The 22,614-nt window shown below is 35.6% G+C and overlaps 3 protein-coding genes across 3 annotated transcripts; 1 reads left to right on the top strand and 2 right to left on the bottom strand.

Annotated features, from left to right (window-relative positions):
- Nucleotides 1-914: 914 nt before the first annotated feature.
- On the bottom strand, nucleotides 915-1,622 carry LOC109191678. Its single transcript, XM_019342313.1, has one exon. It carries the CDS (start codon nucleotides 1,620-1,622, stop codon nucleotides 915-917), a length of 708 nt encoding a protein of 235 aa, XP_019197858.1.
- A 3,439-nt stretch (nucleotides 1,623-5,061) lies between these two features.
- On the bottom strand, nucleotides 5,062-6,568 carry LOC109191677. Its single transcript, XM_019342312.1, has 5 exons — nucleotides 6,400-6,568; nucleotides 6,032-6,172; nucleotides 5,836-5,933; nucleotides 5,606-5,749; nucleotides 5,062-5,526 (listed from the first exon to the last, which is right to left on the bottom strand). Exons 1-5 carry the CDS (start codon nucleotides 6,566-6,568, stop codon nucleotides 5,062-5,064), a joined length of 1,017 nt encoding a protein of 338 aa, XP_019197857.1.
- Nucleotides 6,569-20,044: 13,476 nt separating this feature from the next.
- Nucleotides 20,045-22,592, top strand: LOC109191697 (transcription factor bHLH35-like). Its single transcript, XM_019342338.1, has 5 exons — nucleotides 20,045-20,333; nucleotides 20,428-20,587; nucleotides 20,825-21,106; nucleotides 21,317-21,487; nucleotides 22,328-22,592. The coding sequence occupies exons 1-5, from the start codon at nucleotides 20,260-20,262 to the stop codon at nucleotides 22,415-22,417; spliced, it is 777 nt and encodes a 258-aa protein (XP_019197883.1). The 5' UTR covers nucleotides 20,045-20,259; the 3' UTR covers nucleotides 22,418-22,592.
- Nucleotides 22,593-22,614: the final 22 nt, after the last annotated feature.

Below are 22,614 nucleotides of genomic sequence, written 5' to 3'. Positions count from 1 at the left end.
AGCCCAAGGTAGGATTGGATTGCCAGCTGACGTTGGGGGTGTAGCGGTTTGCCCCTCGTTGGTGAATGGAAAAACTTCCTCATTGAACCGCACATGCCGCGCAATATAGACGCGACCCGTTCCCCTGTCTAAGCACCTGTAACCCAGACATGCATCTGGATATCGCAGAAAAACACAAGAGGCAGAACGGAAATCCATTTTGTGCTTGTTATACGGGCGTAAGCATGGAAAGCATTCACACCAAACACACGCAATTACCCGTAATTGGGAGATTTTCGAAACAGTCGGGAATAGGGACTGACATTATGGGAAACAGTGGACGAGAGGCGATTAATTAGGTGGACAGCAGACTCAAAGGCATATGACCAATATTGTTGGGGAACACGACTTTGGGCTAGCAAAGTAAGTCCAGTTTCGACCACGTGACGATGTTGTCGTTCCACACGACCATTTTGTTCGTGGGTGTGCGGAGACGACATCCGATGTGCAATGCCTGCGGCAGTGAAAACCGAATGTAGTTTACGGTATTCACCGCCCATATCAGACTAGACACATTTAATAGTAGTCGAAAATGAATTTTCTACAAAGGCACGGAAATTAGCAAATATAGAGTATATGTCTGACTTAAATTTCATCGGGTAATACCAGATAAATCGTGAAAAGTCATCAACAAAAAGAACAAAATATCTAAAGCCATCTACAGATGGAACCGGGGATGGTCCTCAAATGTCCGTGAATATTAAATCCAATACAGACTGGCTCGATTGATCAACTCGCACGAGTGGGAAGCGTGTAGACTTGCCCATCTGACACGCAGTACATAAATGATTTATCGAATGTAACGAACTACTAACAGGACAACTGGAACGAACCTAACGCAGAACTCGAACATAAGGGTGCCCGAGACGGTTATGTCATACTTTAGGGGATGCTTTAGCCGACAGTAACGCAACCGGAGTAGTGGTGGTTTCCAAGAGGTCGGCTACCTCCAGGATTGTCAGCCGTTGTGACTTTGTCGTGAGAAACGCAGCCAGACTGCGATATTCCGGTCGGAGTCCGCGAAAAACATGTAGATTTTGTTCATCGAGACTCACCGGCCGGCCAGCTTGTGTGAGTTGCTCTACCAGAATCTGCACCTTGCCCAGGTAAACTGCCGGTGTGGAGTCACCTTGCTGAAGACTTTGTAGTTGCGTAAGTAAACTTAGGGAACGAGCACTGGAAGACGAACCCAGTGCCGTTTCAATCGCCGACCAGACAGCACGTGATGTGGAATGGCCTATCGCGAGGTAGAGCACCTCCTCGGACATGGAGGATATGAGCATACTTAATATTGATTGGTCTTGTTGGACCCATATGTGGTAGTTGGGGTTGGCGATCGACGTAGCAGATGATGAAGAAGCAGATAGAAACTCCGGCGGGCAAGCAAGGGTACCATCAACGTACCCGTATAAATTTTGCCCGCGTAAGAAAGGGACTAATTGTGCCTTCCAAAATAGATAGTTGGAGGACGATAGCTTCAGTGAGACGTAATGATGAGCCTGCTGCAACATGGAGGTCGAACGGGGTTCGGAGATGGCAACAGCAGCGGCAGGTGGGAGAGATGCATTGTTATCACTGGCCATAGGATCGTGTTTAGAATATGATACTAGATGATGTACGTGATTATTCAAGAAGAGTTACAAGAGCATTTATACAGGAAGTCTAGCTAGAAAATAGTTAACAACCCACACTAACCACTAACTACACCAATAACTCTGACAGTCTAATATTTATAGATTCATAAGAGAGCCACTTTTTCCAAATATGAAACAAATTGTTAAGTCATTGGATAGACATGCATATATCTCTTTGTTAATATATTTGAAGTCATGGGGTTTGTTAAAAGATTAGGAATAAGGGTCAAATAGGCTATCAACACAATACAATTACGCCCCTGAACCTAAAAAACCTACCATTGAATCTCTAAACTAACCAATTTCATGCAATTCCTCCAATGAGATAAAAAATGCACTTCATCTTGGCCAAGATAGTGAAATTTTGTTGTGGGGGAAATTTCAGGAAAACCCATCGCAACAAGGTGATACAGTTTTTCCATTTTCAATCACTAACAATCAAACGTGGTCGTTTCTTGTAGGGGTGATGTCAACATTCGGGCCCTTAGTAGTTTTTCCCCAACAAACAAAACACATACAATCTGAACTTAAATTTAAACATTGTTCAAGGTCGTATGAGCGTTGACCGCACACCCCTAACATATCAACAACAATGGAGTTTTTCAGTTGGTAAAACTGGTGGTCCTTCTCACCGCATTATTGATACACATGTACACCATACTACCGTGGTGGAACAAATCGAAGATGATGACTACAACGTTGGTTATGGCGATTAAGACGAAAGTACTGATACCAACAAAACCAGAGATGGATTGGATTAATGGATTATTGGTTTTCGTAGGATGATTCTGACGATTACATCCCATGTGACCGACGTGCTTCGACAAATACGCAATTGCATGCCCCGTCATCCGCTCACCTCGGATATAGCTTCCTGGTATGATGACGTTGAAGATGGCAGCGAAGATTTTCATTCCGTAAATTCGCCCCTCCAAAGTCAAATGATGTTCAAGAATTACACACAGTTAAAGAATTCCTGACATACCACAATCTTGCTAAACATAAACAATTCAAGACTGTCACAAAGAAAGGAAAATACTAAAAGGCAACATGTTTATATCTTGAGCAGTATCCGTGGATGATTACTAGTCTGAAATCTCCACGAAATATTGTTGATGAGATGTTAAAAAGGGAAAGCCACAAGTACCAGGCAAAAGTTAAACGACATGATGATGTAATTGATGTTCAAGGTGTTTATTCGACTGTGATTAATGATGTATTAAACGCTTCCGAGAAACTAAAATTTGTTGGGATCGACATCAACCAACGATTTTGTAATTGTGCTCAATGGGGTGTTGATGGCTTGCTATGCATACATGCACATGCAACGTGTCATTACGTTGGTGCAGTACCTAATAGCATAGTTTTGGAAAAGTTCTCTTTGCAAAATCATCTTTTAAGCTACCAGGACTATCATGCCTCTTTTATCCGAAGAATACTGGCCAACATCACCGTATAAGTTGTTGCCTCCAACAGTGGCAGGAATGGAACGTCGTCGTCGTGGCGGTCGCCAGGCATGATCAGAAAGGCATGTGATAGATGCATGTCTCGTATAATATTTTAACGCAAATATCATTTGCATTGGCCGTCACATACGCATGTCCCAAATGAGTTTTTTTCAATATTATATACTTTTAAAAAGTTTCATAATTTTGTCATTGTCTATTGAAAATTTTCCATTTCAGTCATTGTCCCACCTTTATTTTTTCGAAAAGGGAAAACGTATCATTAAAATCTCAAAAGAGCAGAAATACACGAGGGTGGTGTATTAAACAACGACCCTAGGATAGACGAGGAACCAGTCGTCCGTGCGAGCACATGAGCCACGTGATTCGCTAACCTCTTGACATGGTGATCCTTCACTGTCCCTATGTCATGAGCAATCTGATGACATTGCTTCACTAACGACCCAACATAAGAGAAATCTACACAACGGGACTTAAAAGCAATAGAAAAATTTAGACAATCTGTTTCTATGATTACATTATTTAGACCAAAACTCTTTAGCCACGATAACGCTCTTTCAACCGCAAACCCCTCTACCAACAGAGGATCGCGCACAACCCCCATTCTTCCGCTATGAGTTGCGATGAAAAGACCATCGTGATTGCGAACCACAGCGTTGTAACCCGCACCATCGTCAAAAAGCGCAGCGTCCACATTGCATTTCACCCATGTATGTGGCGGAGGGGACCAAGTAGTGTTGATCGAGGTTACTGGCCCCTTATTTCCAGGCGAACTGTATACAGACTTCCAGAGAGACTACAAAGCTCGAACTTGGTTCACCATGCTTGCTGATGACTGCATTTCCTCTTTCCACACTCGTTCGTTCCTTGCATTCCATAAGACCCATAATGTAGCAACCAGACGTACTGCTTCATCCACACGTGAATTACCGAGCGTCGCCTCCATGTATCCTTGTAACCTCCGTCCTCTCAGAACATCGTCATCCTCCGAAATCTGCCTCGCGATAGAACACTCACAGAACAGATGTTCCATCGTCTCTGTCGGGTAGTCACAGAAAGGGCATCCTCCCCCAATCCATACTCGGCGTAGCTTCAAGATCTCCTTAACCGGCGGATGCACCGAGCACACCTCCACAACAGGTTCTTTACTTTGGGTGGCATAGGTAGTCCCCACAGCCTATTCCAAGCTGTGAAAACACCAGCACAGCCGTAAGATGTGAGGGAACCAGTAAGCAGCTGGTATCCATGTCGTACCGTGTACATACCTCGAGGATCGCCTTTCCATCTCTAGGAGTCGAGGAATAAGTCGTGCAGAACATCCTCATCCCAGCAGCCTTGCGTATTTAGCAATACATCCACCTTTGCCTCCTTTAGTTCCTCAATGCATGGAGTGCGAAGTGAAGGGGAGTCCACATCAGAAAGCCATGGCCATCCCCAAATCTTGGAGTCCACACCATTTCCGATATGTCGGGCAACACCTAGTTGTAAAAGAGATTGCCCCGCCATGATACTTTGCCAAAGATAGCTTGGGTTGCCTCCTAATTGAGCCTCAAGAAAATTACACAGTGGGTAGTACTTTTCTTTCAGAAGTTTGCTCACCAAAGAATCCGGGTAGATCAATAAACGCCATCCCTGCTTTGCCAACAGGGCCACATTGAATTCGTGTAGACGTTTAAATCCCATACCTCCGTACTCCTTCGGGGCACACAGACGAGCCAGCTTAGCCAATGAATACCCCTAATGCCTGATCCACCGCCTCCCCACCAATATCGGTTGAAAAACTTTTCAATAGTGGAACAAACACGATCAGGCAGAAGGAAAACAGACATGGTAAAAATGGGTAAAGCTTGTGCTATACTTTAGAGTAACACCTCTTTGCCTGCCCGAGATAGCAGCTTCTGTTGCCACCCTCCAATCCTCTCTCACACCTTCTGTTCAATAAACTGAAAGGTATCCAATTTATTACGGCCCAAAACCGACGGCAATCCCAAGTAGCGGCCCAAATCAGTTGTTTCCCGAACTCCCACGCATTCCGTCACAGCCGTTCTTATACTCGAATCAGTGTTCGAGCTAAACATGGAGTTAGACTTCTCATAATTAATTACCTGTACCAATGCCGCACTGTAAACCTCTAAGCAATCTTTGATCTTTTGTGCTTCCACTTTGTTGGCTCTAAAAAATAGTAAGCTGTCGTCGGCAAAGAACAGGTGGGATACCGATGGGGCACCCCTCGCTATTCTAACTCCATGGATGTCCCCTCGGGCCTCGGCTTGTCGAAGAAATATAGACAGGCCTTTAGCACAGAGGATGAACAGATATGGGGACAGCGGGTCCCCTTGCTGAATGCCACATGTGGGGTGTATTGTGCCCGCGCTGTCTCCATTAATCTGAATATTGTAAACCACAATCGTAACACACATCATCAGTAATCTAATCCAACCATGATCAAACCCCAACGCCACTAACATTCCTTCCAGGAAGCCCCATTCCATCCAGTCGTACGCCTTGGCCATATCGAGTTTCAAGGCGGTCCATCCCATCGTCCTGTTTAATTTTCTTCTCAGATAGTGACCCACTTCCCCGGCAACGATGATGTTGCCCGTTAATAGTCTGTCGGGTACAAATGCACTTTGAGAAACTGAAACAACACTCTAAATCACATCTTTTAGACAATTGGCCAACATTTTTGCGAGAACCTTATATGCCACGTTGTAGAGGGCAATCGGGCGTAGATCAGCAACTCCATTCGGGACCTTTTTTTCGGAATCAAGACGATATTGGAGTCGTTGAGTCCCTGTGGTAGCCTACAGCTGACAATACAGTGAAGAATGAACATAGAAAAATCATGCCCGAGGATGGGCCAGTGGTGTTGATAGAAAGCAGGTGACATACCATCAGGGCCCGGCACCTTTTCCGGGGCCATCAAAAAGAGAGCAGATTTGAATTCGGCCATAGTGAAAGGGAGTAACAAAGAAGCATTCATTTCCTCCGTTACGCGGCTCGCCACCCTGTTCAAGATATCTGAAGTAGTGCCTGTTGATTAGAAGATATCATTATAATATCTCAGAATTTCTGTGGACATACCCGCACCTTCCACCCAATCACCTTCGATGTTCTTTAGTCGCTGCAACAGGTTTCGTCGCCGTCGCGAGGATGCCGCCTTATGGAAGTACTTAGTATTGAGGTCGCCGTGTTGTAACCACAGTTGTTTCAAGCGTTGCTTCCAAAACAATTCTTCTTACCGTAATAGGGACATCAACTCGTCTTCATCGCCATGTAATCGTTTACTGCCTGTTGTTCCCGGGAATCCCTAAGGATATCCAATCTACTGCGAAGTTTTTGTATCTGTGTACCAAAGCGTCTGAAGTGCTCTTTTCCGCAACGTCCCAACATCCGACCACACTCAACAATGCGTTGCTGAAAGTCCATCCCAGCAAACTGCCTCCACAGCTGCTCGACTACCTTGTTGCAACCTTCGTCATGCAACCAAGCTTATTCGAATTTGAAAGTCCTCTTGGTGACATGGACAGGTTGTGTTTCCAGATTCAGGGATATGGTAGTGTGATCCGAAGATATTGTTACCAGATTTTCGACCTCTCTTCTACCCATGCTTCCGTACCTCGCCCCCGTTCCCAAGTAAACTGACTGCCAGACATGCCTAAGTCAAGAAGTTGGCAGTCGTTCAAAGCGTCATTGAAACCTTCAATTAGAAACGTAGACTGCGGGTGCAAACCTCATTTCTCTGATTGACAAGCAACATCGTTGAAATCGCCAAGGACGACCCAAGGGAGGTCTGACCGACCCTTGAGCTCGCGGAGTAGATTCCAGGACGTATGCCTCTTTTTTCTGTCGGGATTCCCATAAAAGCATATTAGTCGCCACTCTAATTTCCAGGGTAAAGAGACAATAACATCAATATGGTTCGTGGAATAGCTTAGTAAGGTAGCCATCCCCAAATCCCTCTAGAAAAGTACATGACCACCACTCATACCTATGCGATCAACACACAACATACCTTCATAACCCAACTTCAATCTTATTCATTCAACCTGACTCGTTACAGCTTTCGTTTCCAAAAGAAAAATAAAACTAGGATGCTTTCTGGAACTAAGCCCAGTAATTCTTGAACTGTCCGGTCGCTTCCCAAACCCCGGCAATTCCAGTTCATTGTACTCATTTGTATGGCGAGACTGGACCACCAACCCCGCCGTGGATAAGTTTTTTGGGTTCTCAACCATAACCACATCAATACCCTCCGCACTACCTTCGCGACGTCTCTTCAGATCACCTTGCAGGCCACTACTCTCTTCGATCGCCTCCAGGTTCCCAGACTTATCCCCCGAACCTGAAGCCTGTACCACCGTCCCGGGTTGTAGAAGTTCTGTCAACAACCATTTTGCCCCCACTGTCCGAACCTGACGACGCGCCCCCGCCCGCATCCAAGACCCGTAGGGGAAAGCCTCTAGTTCAACACCCTATTTATAAACCCTCTTGCAAAATTTCTCGGAATGCCCAAGTACCCCGCAGCAGAAACAAAAGGTACCTAGACGCTCATATTTGAAGCTTACCCACTGCACCGAGCCATCCTTGCGACAGAGCTTCATCCGCCTTTTCAATGGGGTGTACACATCCACTCGTACTCTGATTCTAAAGAAACTCCTCCATGCACCACCAAAGTTGTTCGGATCAGCTGCTAGAAAGGTGCCTACGTAGTCACCGATGCAATGGATGAATTCAGACGATGCGTAGATTGAGGGGAGATCGTGGATTTGCACCCAGAAGGAGACGTCGTTGAGATCCACCTCCTCTATTGTAACGCCAATCGGGACTTTGCCACACACAAGGGTCTGGTTCTCGAATGACCAAGGGCCGTCATCCAATACCCGGTTTAGATCCTTCAAGTGCGGGAATTGAAACAGAAACAGGTTGTCGGCAAGGGGCAGGGCACGCATCCCCATCATCGGACGTCAAACTGACGCCAAGACCTGCTGCATGTGATCAAACTTGATCATTCGATCCGTCAAGAAACGGCCAACCAGCTCATGATGAGAGCTCGTCGCGGGATAGGCATGGATCTCGCGGGCGTCCAATCCTCCCATCTCTTCCTCCGCCAAAGACATCACGACACATCCTTCCTCGATCGCACTGGTATCCATCGCTGACTGACAGGGTTCAATACAGTGATCGTAAAGGAGATCGCACGCCAATCAGGCGCAGATGAACAAACGCGAAAATAGGTCGTACGTAAGAGGATTATAGGTAGGAGCGCATGTAAGGTAATAATAGGTGGGATCGTACGCCATCGGAATATATATGAGGGCACACACTTATAGAATGCATGAACATGCGAGGAAATCAGCGTCATGGAGAGAAGAAAAATGCCATAGAGGGGTAGAAACCGCCATAGTGGGGAAGGAAACCCTAGAAAGCTATGGAGATACTCTCTAAGCACTACCTTGAGAGAGAACCGCTCTAAAAAAAAAAAAAAAAAAAAAAAAAAAAAAAAAAAAAAAAAAAAAAAGAAGGTCCCGGCTTTATTGTGTATCTAAAAATTGAAGTTTTTTCACCCTTCTAATTTACCATAATAATAACAATTAGCCCAATTAATACAAATCTTAAAAACTGATATATAAACTCTCTAAAGTTTCAGCACCGGATGCGTATATCTACACGTTAGCTATTAATTAAATAATTATTTGCTCGAATTCAAGCAATGATAATATCAGAAAACATAATCGATCAAACTCAATTCTTCAATTGCACTATATAATATTCGATGTTATAATTCATTCAATTATATATCGATCAAAATATTTTTAAAATATTATAACAAATCTATTTCGTGCAACGCACGGGTGAAAATACTAACTTACCACAACAACAACAACAACAACAACAACAACAACAACAACAACAACAACAACAACAACAATAATAATAATAATAATAATAATAATAATAATAATAATAATAATAATAATAATAATATCTCAACTCCCAAGTGGGGTGGACATGGCAGCTACTGGTTGGCTGGCAGCTGGCTCCATTCAAAATGCATACCAATGACGCATTGTGCAGTTGGTCAACCAATAACTCTCACCTTTCACTATACTTGTTTATGAAAGCAACTGCCTCTTTGAAATTTGTTGTGCCATTGTGGGTACCACCATTATTTTATTATTATAAATTTAATTGATTGTTGCTAGCCTGCTATATGAGCAGTCCAACTTCAATTCGTCAAATGAGCATTTGACCAACTTAAACCATATAACAGATATTTAATTTAAACATGCTAAATTAAAAGCAATAAAGACGTGACCGTGTGAGTGGGTTGACACCGCATTAAATCATAGAAGACTTAGATACGAATAAGATTGACCAACTTTTACTGACCATGAATTGGAAACTGAAAGGTAAAACTACTAATAAATTGAAAGAGGAAATTAAAACATTTATATTTAACATATATAATAAATAAATAAATATTGTTTGTATTTTAGTCCTAAACCAAAAAAAAAATAAAAAAATACCTTCGTATAACTAGTTAAGATTCACCTATATATCTAATTTTTATTACAATTGATATGTTGTTATTATTACATTGATTTTCAAAGATCGAATTGAACTTTTATAATAATAAACAATAGAAAAAATATACTTTTACTCATTTAATTTGAATCAATTGTTCACTCTACTCTATAAACTATGTATTTGATTGATGAGATAATTGATCTGTATTCAAACCGTAACAGAATAGATGATTACAATAGTATAGGAAACTAGGTAACGTAAAGCATTCCTAACTATCAGGCTAGCCACAGGAGACTTAACCACTTACAACATTATTATAAAATATATAACAAGATAATAATAATAATAACATATACTAACATGGTTGAATTGAGTGTTCACATTCAACAAATAAAATAGCCTTTTTAACACACACATACACCATAACTAGACTCTTAAATTCCAGCAAATACAAGAAAGGAAAGGGAAATTAAATTAAATTAAAAGATTAAAGAAAGAAGAAGATTGTGGAGTCAAAGAAGAAGAAAAAAGTAGTGATTTCATTAGAACAACGAACATTATTGCTCTTTACTTTGTTCCACCCTGTTCTTTGGTCTATGTTCCACTATCCTATCTTTTTCCATCCAAATAAACTTTGAATACAAGCCTGCGTAGAATAACTGACGTCATTACGCTGTTGTAATAATCAATGATAATGCTGACGTCATATAGAAAGATTTTTAATTTACCCTGCATGTGTTGATTAGGCACGGCAGCAATTCCAACTGCGTGCTCTCATTGTTTAATATTTACCGAGTTTTTATAAGTATACTTCAATCAGGGATTGAGATTTTTATAATATGTAATTGTAGAAAAATAAACAAGATTCATTGTAGAAATCAAATCTTTAAAAAAAACCCATAAACCCTTTTTTGTGTTAAGTTAACGTACGCAAATTTTGCTATGTTTTTGGTGTATTGGCACATGTACAATGTAAAGTTCAAGCTAATATAATTTGATACAATAGAGTGCAATGATTGAGTTTGTGGATGCATGTATTATTCTCAAGTTTGACCTCGTCCCCTTCATTATTGGTTATGTGGAGTCTTTTATAGTGAAGGACGACGAAATTTTAATGATAAGACATTCATGATTATATATAATGAGATATATAAAGGTTGGAGCTTTAATGAGGAAATAATGATGTGAGTAATGAGAATTTATTATTGAATAATTAGTGGTATAATGGTAAAATAGTGTGACATATATAATGTCAATTTAGGATGCAATAATATAATGCTCTAATGTTTACTTTAGTGGTATAATGGTAAAATATAATAGTGTGACATTAGTGATTCTCCCATGCATGCATAGCTAACTTGATCCAATCAATATAATCTTGTGAACCAAGTTGTGTGTGCGCCTAAATATATATAAGGGTCACACAATGTAATATCAATAATGACCCACAAATAATTTTTTTTTTTTTAAAGATTCATACAATCTCAAAAAGGGTGACCAAGTGAATTAAACATGATTCCTGTACAAGAAAATCATGAGTTTAATTATTGCCAATTCAAACGATTCTATCAGTTGAGCCTGTTGCACAAGGTCTTTCAATTCCATAGAACGTGCTACGTTTAACAACATTAGAGTGGCGTGACCATATTTTGTGTACTTTCTAGTTTCTTTTTGTGTTTCTTCTAACTTGTACTTCAACTCGTCAAAAAAAAAAAAAAAAAAAAAAAAAAAGTAAAATTAGATAAACACTAGTTGATGTTTAATGATTGTAATAATTGTATTATATTGTTCGAATGTTCGAATATATAGATATGTGTGTGTGTTTTATTAACATTTGATGAGAAATAAAAGCAAATGAAATTCAAACTTAAGTTTATTATTATTTTAAAAAGATCATAACTTACTACTAAATGATATCATAAACTCAATGGTCTATAATAATTATATAAAAGATATACATTATATTAAATGTTATTTGAACGTATGTAGATTGTGAATCCTTAATTGATAGATACATTTGGATTTGTTAGTCGCACACATTTATGGAAATTTGGAGGTGCAAGCAATATGATATGAATGATTATTATCAGTTGGATATATGGTGTTATTTCCAATTCTGCCCATCCGGCATCCGATGCGTACCAGCAAATTATTCTATGGACCCGAATTTAAAGTACATCATTTAAATACTAAATATTCACAATTTACATACTGAAAGTTTACAATTTTGTAAAATGTAAATTGTGAATATTTAATATATAAATTGTGAACATTAAATACTTAAATTGTATATATATAAATTCTGAACATTCAGTATATAAATTGTATATTTTGAATTCGGATCCATCTTACAAGATGAATTCGGGTCCTTGGTATAACAACTTATCGTACCATGCACGGATGCACCATAAAGATGGGCAGTCAACAATTTATGAATATTTTTGTTTTGACGTACCAAAGTCAAGCATCAATGTTCAATAATCATAAAGGAGTGGCAGAGCATGGAAATTTGGTCTCAACTCACGAGCTAGCAATAATCCGCAGCTAACATGCAATGAATGGGTTCGATCTGTATGTGATGTCAAGTTATGTTGACCACTGACCGCATTCTAAATTTCTAATAATATAATTTATCTTCTCACCTCCACTTTGCTATTTATTTTAGGGAAAATAGCATATTTGATCCTAGGTTAATTGCACCCATATTGAGGACTCGCTCCCTCAATTTAAACTTGATCTTGTATAAAGAATATGAGACCCACATATGAACCGCATTCTAAATTTCTAATAATATAATTTATCTTCTCACCTCCACTTTGTTATTTATTTTAGAGAAAATAGCATATTTGATCCTAGGTTAATTGTACCCATATTGAGGACTCGCTCCCTCAATTTAAACTTGATCTTGTATAAAGAATATGAGACCCACATATGAAAGTTATAAAATATGTAGAATTTTTATAAGCGAGTCTTAGGTTCTTCATTTATTATTTAGTTTTATGATTCTTGACAAAGTTACTATAGATTTTACAAAAGAATTTTTTGAAAGGTAAAACTTAATTCATAGAATCAACGGACAAACAGTCAACAAGAAATAGGGGCGGGGTATCAACCTATTCCGCGCAACCTGACTCAGAAACGGCTTCCCGCGCAACAAGGTGGGCTGCACGATTCGCAGATCGCTTTACAAAAGATAACACTACATTATGAAACATATAATCAACGTTCCATATATTATTAGAATATATGATTCTTGACAAAGTTACTATAGATTTTACAAAATAATTTTTATATACTAAAAATCCCAAGTTGACATTCTTGGTTCCGATTCAATGAATTAATCTTTCTCTTTCAAAAAAAAAAAAAAAAAAAAAATCCCAAGTTACTCGCTTGATGAATTTCTCGTAAAAACAACCTGAGAAATTTGACATCTTATTATATCTCAAAAGTTCTGATTTGATTACCCTTGTTACTTAGTAAGAGAAATCAGAAACTTTTAGGATAGTGTGTTTCACAAGCCTGAAGACAGTGATCAAGTGTTCCCTTGTTCGTATTGAGTTTCAGGTTCCTTGTACGAGACCTATGTTTCTAACAAGTCATCATATGAGAGTTATTGAAATGCTTTAAAGTCGAAGAACCTTGAAATTGGAGGATGAGAAGCGGAAAATAATGTTGCGGAAGTGGTTTCAATATAAGGATAATAAGATGTGAATTTTCTACTTTAGCTCTCCAATAAAGTGGGAGATTTGGATTTTCTGTCAAGCTAAGTCTAGACGGAAACCTAATGTTGATGACCAAAATCGCCACTTTAATTTGTTCATAATTGAGAGGTAAAAAAATGAATACGGTCATAATTGAGAGACTAAGTCGAAACTAAGGTATAACTCGGAAATCAAATATGCAATTTTCTCATTATTTTATACTTATGTTATGTTATGTTATGATACTATACATTATACTTATGTTATGTTATTATACTATACATTCTTTCAATTTCTACTATACATTCTTTCAATTTCTACTATACTAAATTTTACATACATACATACATACATACATACATACATACATACATACATACATACATACATACATACATATATATATATATATATATATATATATATATATATATATATATATATATATATATATATATATATATATATATATATATATATACTAGTATTTTTTATGCACGATGTGCAAAAAATAGGTACCCAATATTAGTACTTTAAATTAAAATTTTAAATTTATTTAGATTTTAGATATTTAAATTATTGTAAATAATAATAATAATAATAATAATAATAATAATAATAATAATAATATAAAAAAATAATGTAACACATTTTTATAAATTTATATTTATATTTTAGGAAATAATTAACATATAACTCCAATATATAATGTTTATATTATTATTATTATTATTATTATTATTATTATTATTATTGTTGTTGTTGTTGTTGTTGTTGTTGTTGTTGTTGTTGTTGTTGTTGTTGAACAAGAAGATAAGAAAATATATGGTGGATGCATGTGCATAGTAATAATAGTGAAAAAGATAACGGAAGTTATAACGGTAGGGTATGTTTGTAAAAAAAAAAAATTGTAAAGTACAACACAGCATAAGGTGTGTGTGTGTGTGTGCATGTGTGTGTGTGTGTGTATATATATATATATATATATATATATATATATATATATATATATATATATATTTATTTATTTATTTATTTATTTATTTATTTATTTATTTATTTATCAGAGTTCGTTAATAAAATACAGAGTAATTATTTATATATACAATGTAAATTATTTGATTTATTCATGAAATCTGGCACATTTAATTTAATGAACGGAGTAAATTTTATTATTATTATTATTATTATTATTATTATTATTATTATTATTATTATTATTATTATTATTATTATTATTATTATTATTAGATGGAGTATATGAGTGGAGAACATTGCATTGCACTGCACCTACCAAACACGTTGGATTCAACACATATGAATATGATATATGATGAGTGATGACACAAAAATTTGACAAAATACTCCATCTATCATATCTGTTGAATGATATGATATGATGTGGCTGGCTGCTTTCAAATTAAATTCATTTTTATTTACAATTTATTTGTGTTTGCCACGTGAAATTTGATTTTAAGTCATCACTTTCATCCCATGCATATATCCACTGCATGTCTCATCGCATATCTCGAAGCTAGGTAACGCCTACTATAGGCAAACACTGCTATGTGAATCACCGTTTAAAATATCGTCGTAAATATTATGAATAAAAATAATATATATTATGTGTAAAAATAATATATACATTACTATTAGAATAATATTTATTATGTATTAAAATAATATACATTATATTTTAAAATAATATAAATTATGTGTTAGAATAATGTATATTATGAATTATAAAAATATATATTACATTTGGACGCACAAAAAATAAAATTAAACAAAATGACATTATTTTTTAACCGTATGTGTGGACCATGATCCACGCAATAACTATTGTTTGCTATTATATATGTTATACATACTATGCTATTATTAATTTTTTTTTGGCCCACCAAGCTAGCTACCATAATAATATCCTTTTATTTGTCATTAATTATTATTATAAATGCTACAATATATACGACTATTATGATATATTTGTGTATCGTATGCTTAATTTGGTCCACCAATATAATACGTACTCCGTAATAATTGCTACTCCTTTTCCCCCACTATGTACGTAATCTTTTTTTTTTGATAACCTATGTACGTACTTTGATTATTTATTATTACGCGTAAATTAACTTTATTTTTGAAAATATGTATGTACCACCTGTTTTCAAGTTTACTCTCAAAATGGGAGGTTATAGGTTTGAGACTTTAATTTGAGCTCCAATAGGGCCAGAACAGTATTGACTCTTTATACTTCAGTAGATTGATAAAGTAATTATGAATAGATACTACATTGTAACAGAATCAGTAGTACTCAAAAAGTTTTAACAGCACGTTTGGTTCACAGAATAAATTTGGAGGGAATAGGAATGATATTCCACAGGGAATGGAATAGATAAGGAATAGAATAGAAATTGTATTCTATTGTTTGGTTCGCTGGAAGAATAGACTTTAGTAATTGTATTCCAGTGTTTGATTGGTTAAAGGAATAGTAATTAAGGAGTCTTATACATTTAATTTTTTTTTGAGAAAATACTTTTCTTTTCTCAAAAAATGTCAATTGCAAACGCTGCAAAATGTGTGTGTGTGTGTGTGTGTGTGTGTATATATACGGAGCCAGAAATTCTGTTGAGGGGGGCGAAGAAGTAGGCGAAACATTAAAACAAAAGACATAATATAAAAAAATAAACGCATCTCATTATTAATATAAAAGAATGTTATATATATGTGTTTGTATTAAATATTAAAAAACTATTAAAAAACTGTTGAAGCCATAGGGAATGAGTAAAAGAAAAAACTATTGAACATATGCTAACACATGCTCAACCAACTCATCTAGATCAATTCTTTTTAACATTTAATAGTTTTATTTTACTAATACTAACACATGTACTATATATACATATATACATACAAAAATTATATATGGACGGGGGTGGGGTGAGGGGGGGGGGGGGCAATGCCCCCTTTGGCTCCGTCCCTATATATATATATATATATATATATATATATATATATATATATATATATATATATATATATATATATATATATATATATATGTCTATACATATAATTTATTTAAATATATATTTATTGGTAGATTGATAGATAAAAAATTATAATTAATTAAATATATATATATTTATATAATACATTATATTTATTAAATAAATATAAATATTAAATAATGTGCAAAGGGTATTTTTTATATTTGTGATATAAAAGCTATTCCCAAGGACATGAGAATAGTTAATACCAAAGTCCCCTAGGAATGGCTATTCCCCTTGCAAAACTAAGGCTGTCCTTATCCCAGCCAATCTCTCCCATTTGCTAAAATGGGTCCCACTTCCATATCATTAAATTTGCAAATTCTCTACTATTTGTTTTACATCCCTGCAAATTTATCTCTCTTTAAAAATAGGTCCCACTCACATATTATATTATAAATATATTCATAAAATAATAAAAAAAAAAATTTAAAAAGAAAAAGCAAGTTGCTGCGCAGCTTTTGGCAGAGAAGCAAGCTGCCTTGGCAGCTTTAAGCAAAAAAGCTGTGGCTTGCAAATTTGCATATTATGCAAATTTGCAAGCCACTTGGCAATAAAAGAAAAGTGAAAATTATATTTGTATTTTACATGTCACATTGCAAATCCTTTCTTGGCTGGGATAAGGACAGCCTAATAGCTCATTCCTAAGAATGTTATTCCCAAGACAAAATGATTCAACCAAACGATAGAATATGTCTATTTCAAGAAAAGTTATTTTATTCCTGACCTATTCCATGAACCAAACATGCCATAAAAGTAAAATGATTTCATTTGGAGTTGAATTTTTTCTTTTTTTCTTTTTCCTTTTTAGAACGAAAAACCTAATCTAATTTGCCCCTCCTTCACTATTCGTCTAGACCAAAAAGGCAAATATGAAAAATTTCAGGTTTGATCTGTCCATTTGTTATTTTAGTTTGCATAATTGCTTTCAGATTGCGAAAAAGTTTTCTAAATTTTATGTAGATTTTTAAAAAGAAACATTTCCAAACACAAAAGTGCTAATAATAATCCTTAATAGTTATGAGAACTATAATTTTTGAATAATTATAATAGTTACAGGGGACAGAAATATATACAAAGAAAGAGTCCAATAGAGTCATCATTGGCTGAAGACTGAGCACCATGAAAACTGACTTATGATACCAGATGAAAACTATATTTTCTAACTAATTACAATAATTACAAGGTACATCAATATATACAAAGAAAGAGTAAAGTTAATATTTACCTGAACAAAACATATAAAAATAACATATGCAGAGTATATATGTGCATATATAGTGAAGCAGTGACATAGATATATATATTTATATTTGTTTGATTACATGTTTTTTCGATTAGTCAAGTAAGACTACACATCTGAGTTAATCATGTTCACATAAAAATACTTAGGCCCTGTTTGGTAAAAAATTGGCTTATAAGTCAATTTTGGTTTATTTGACCACTATTAATTGTTTGATTTAGTTAAAATATCAATATAAATGTTTGGTTAATTAGCTTTTTGCAACTCCAAAAGGCTAAAATTCAAAAGGCTACTCCAAGCAACTTTTTCAATTAGCTTTTTGAGAAAAGAATTACACCAAACAGCTATCAGCTAACAGCTAATTTACCAAACACTTTTCTACAATCAACTAATGTTATCAACTATTTATACACTCTAATTAACAGAATCAGCTAACAGCCATTTTACCAAACAGAGCCTTAATCCAATGCAGATGTGACTAACTCTTGACTATAATAATTAAAAACAGGATTAATCTAAAGACGCATTCCATATTTCCATAAGGCCAGGGTATTATGACCTATGGGAAAAGAAGTATGCCATTTAGGAAAGATAACTTCTACGTACAGTACAGTGCTTACAAGTTACAACATCAAAATAGAGCTACAATGTAGGTTGAGAAAGTATATGAACAGATACTACAATGTAATAGAGCTAGTAACATTCAAAAAAAAAAAGTTACAACATCAGAATTCAGAATAGTTTGGAACGTGGTTGGATGAGTGGATGTCATGTTTCACATTAGCAGGTCTTAGAGATTAGAGAAATACTAGCGAATGGCAACGAGATATGATGGCTTGAATTGGGACATAGACATATAGTACTATACAGTATTCTCAATTCTGAGCTGATGGCAACGACAAATTACAACATATTAAATTAAGAAAAAAATCATTACCTTATAACGGATGAAAATTAGAGTTTAATCTCATCCATTAATTCATGCCAAATCATGGATCTAGAATGAAACTATTTAAAACAAAAATGCATTGGATTATGGTAATTTTGTGTAAATAATAAGTTTTTTTTTTTTTTGTCCTTTTAGAACATTTTTTTCCTTCTTGCAGAGCACAATGTTGTGTTTTCAGAGCACACAGCACACTGATGTGCCTTTCAAATCGAACACATTGATGAGTCTTCTAGAACACATTGTTGAGCCTTCCAAAGCACATTGTTGTGTCTTCGAATATCATATATATTGTTTTGCCTTAAAGTATATATTGTTGATCCTTCTAGAGCACATTGTTGTGCTTTCTCGTGTACATTGTTGGACCTTCCAAAAGACAATTTTGTGTCTTCCATGATTTGAACAAAATGCAAAGACCGTCAGAGATGGTTTATTGGAGAATATGACGAGTATATATCTTGTAGATTAGAAGCTTTCTTTATTTAGAGCCGTTGATTTTGGCAGATCATCAAAGGCTCAAATTTCTCCTTACTTTTGCACATGTGGCCTTCTTTGCACAGGATATATATATATATATATATATATATATATATATATATATATATATATGACAAGCTTCCTAGGTGAAGACGTGATGAGGAATCATCTGGTACATCCATCTAAACATGATCAACAACTAAAAATCAATAGATATTAGCTATCATTTTCATGCATTTAGTTTGTATTGACTTAGCTAAAATCATTAAATTTCCTTATTATATGTAGAAATACTATACCCTCTTTTGAGCTCCGAAATACCTTGCATGACTAAAAAAAATAAAAAATCTCAAATTACTTGACACATTTGCTCACAAAGCTTAAATTAAACTTGTACACTTATTATTTGGTAGTATATATTAGAATTACTAAATATATAAACACTAATCATCATGCATGGAATAATAACAGCTAATTTACATATATACTAGTTTCCAAATTTGTTTGTAGCATACTTTTGTCCCATATGATTGGTTTATTTGTTGTGACCTTAGTCATTTTTCGTCAAATTTTGTTGAAAGTCATTTTTCACAAAAATACCTTATTTTCTTTAGTCAATGAAAAATATTTTTCATGGATTTTTCATGTACATCCAAACACGAAAAATTCAAAAAATAATTTTCAAAAATTATTTTTCGAATTTCTAAACATATCCTAAAATTGAATATTATATATATATATAGAGAGAGAGAGGGGGGGGAGAGAGAGAGAGAGTATCGCAAAAGTTGGTTGGTATTATAATAGTGAAAGAGTGATTAATAAAGAAATAAGGCGGGCAGCGGGCAGTGGGCAGTGGGCAGTGGGCAGGGGCGCTAAAAGTAATAGAATGGAAATAGAGAGTGGAGATGAAGGGAAGGGGTGGGGGCAATATAAATAAGGCCATTGATATATGTATAATGTATTAACATTAGTTAGTGTGTGATCTGAGTGTGTCCTCTAAGAAAAGAATATATATATATATATAATCCCCTCTTCCCCAGTTCATTCTCCCCTGCCTTGATCGATCGCTCAGAGTTGAAGTGAGATCAAATATATATAATCCACTTCCTTCTCACTTCACCTTCACCACTTAGCTAGCTAGCTAGCTAGCTTACAAATTCCAAATCAATATAATGGAAAACATTGGCGATGAGTACAAACACTACTGGGAAACTCAAACCTTCCTTCAATCCGAGGAACTCGACAGGTATAATTATCTTCCTAGCTTCCTTTCAACTTGATTTAATTTGTTTAATTAATTAATTAATTGTGTGTGGCTGGCCTGGGTGTCCGATCCGCAGCTACTTCGAGGAGGCGATTTCGGCGTATTACGATTCGAGCTCGCCGGATGGGTCTCAATCATCGGCGGCATCCAAGAACATAGTTTCCGAGAGGAATAGGAGGAAGAAGCTCAACGAGAGACTGTTTGCACTCAGGGCAGTGGTTCCCAAGATTAGCAAGGTTGGTTGGTTGAGTAGAGAAGGGTTAGTTGGGAGGGAGGGACAGCCTGACAGGGAGTAATAATTTATTTATTTATAAAAAATAGTGGTACGGTTCAACTATATTATTTGTATATCTATATATATTATATAAGAGTTATGCTTATATGTATGTACTCTCAAATTTAATTAATTAATTTATTTATTTATTGTAGCTACTCTGATATGATGTGATTAATTAAAATGAAAATGAAAACAGATGGACAAAGCTTCCATAATCAAAGACGCAATAGAGTACATCCAAGAATTGAGGGAACAAGAGCGAATAATTCAAGCAGAAATATGGGAGCTGGAATCGGGTAACGGTGGCGCCAGATCCAAGAATAATAATGGGATATTTGAATTTGATCAAGAAGGAATCAGCTCTAACTCAAAGCCAAAGAGGACAAGACTTGTTGATGACCAGCTTCCTGCCCCTGGGGCTGGGGGATATGATGAATCCCCTCCTCCCGGATCAACATCTCCGGTTGATGTTCTTGAGGTCAGCCCGCCCCGGCACCTCCTTAATTGCTTTTATTTTATTTGCCTTTCTATATTAATATATATATTAATATATATATATATATATATATATATATATATATATATATATATATATATATATATATATATATTACTCCATTTATTTATATTTCTAACTAAAAATATAATTATATTGGGAAATTAAATGAATGAATTAATTGGCGCGCAGCTGAGAGTGTCGTCAATGGGGAAGAAAACAGTAGTGGTGAGCCTGACATGCAGCAAAAGAACGGACACTATGATGAAGCTGTGCGAGATTTTTGAGTCTTTGGATATCAAAATCATAAGTGCAAACATCACTGCTTTCTCTGGGAGGCTTCTCAAGACTGTTTTTATTGAGGTCGTCTAATCCCTAATTCATTCTTTCTTTCTTTCCTTTTTCTTTTTCGAATAATTAATTCACAAATTAGGATGGGAGATTGGGAGGTGGAGCGTGTTCCTAACGCTCCGCTTCACAGGGTGGAATATTTTGGCTGTTTGTGGATGGAAATCAAGGATGCATCCATCCACACAAACACATACAACAACCCAACACCTCATAATTTTCTTTTTCTTTTTTTTTTTTTTCAAAGCAACACCACCCAAGTTTGTCCTACTAATACGTAATAACAATCAATTATTGACAACTTAAACTGACTTTTCTCTTTGTGATCTTTTGTCGGATTTACTTAATGCATGATATATTGACTACGAATTTCCTTTGTCATTTAAAAAAGTAAATTTTTTTTAAAAAAATAAATTTTATATTTAACTATTAAATAAAATTAGTTGCTAACTCGTGATGAATTCGTCCTATTTACCTGTACCAATAAAAGAATTTCTTTTCTAATTAATGTTACATCAAATAGTGAATATATATATATATATAGAGTATTGGATTGTATTTAATTTTGCGGTTGAGACTTGAGAGATTTTTGGATGGGTTAGATATAAAGAAATGATGACAGGTGCACTACTACTACGGGCTGGGGGTCCCACCTTATAAATAAAGATAATCATGCACTCAGAATATGTTTTTTTCCCATATTTTATGGGCAATTATTACAGGTGTAGAATCCAGTGTGAGATATAAAAAAGTTACAAGTTTTCTTACTTTTTTCATTTTTCTTTAAAATCAAAAGATGCGTTGCGTTGAGTTGTTAAATCAATATAATAGTAGGGGTTTTTAATTCGTTTGCAGGCTGAAGAGGAAGAGAAGGATCTCTTGAAAATTAGGATTGAAACTGCCATTGCAACTCTCAACGATCCGGATAGTCCAATGGGGTTCTAGATTCTAGAATAATTATTTTCTTTTCTTTTCTTTTTTTAATCAAAATCAAAAAATAACGGTTCTATCTCTCTCTCTCTCTACTTTTATGTTTATATATAATTTTCTGGTGTTAGTTTGTAGCTTAGTGTGATATGCACCGTATTCAAATGAATGAAAGTTTACCAGTTTCAAGTATTGTCCTTTGATTCATTTCTCCT

This window comes from Ipomoea nil, unplaced genomic scaffold (assembly GCF_001879475.1).
Source record: "Ipomoea nil cultivar Tokyo-kokei standard unplaced genomic scaffold, Asagao_1.1 scaffold1719, whole genome shotgun sequence".
Taxonomy (NCBI): Eukaryota; Viridiplantae; Streptophyta; class Magnoliopsida; order Solanales; family Convolvulaceae; genus Ipomoea; species Ipomoea nil.
The sequence above is the reverse complement of the archived record's forward strand: the minus strand, read 5'-3'. Positions and strand labels throughout refer to the sequence as shown.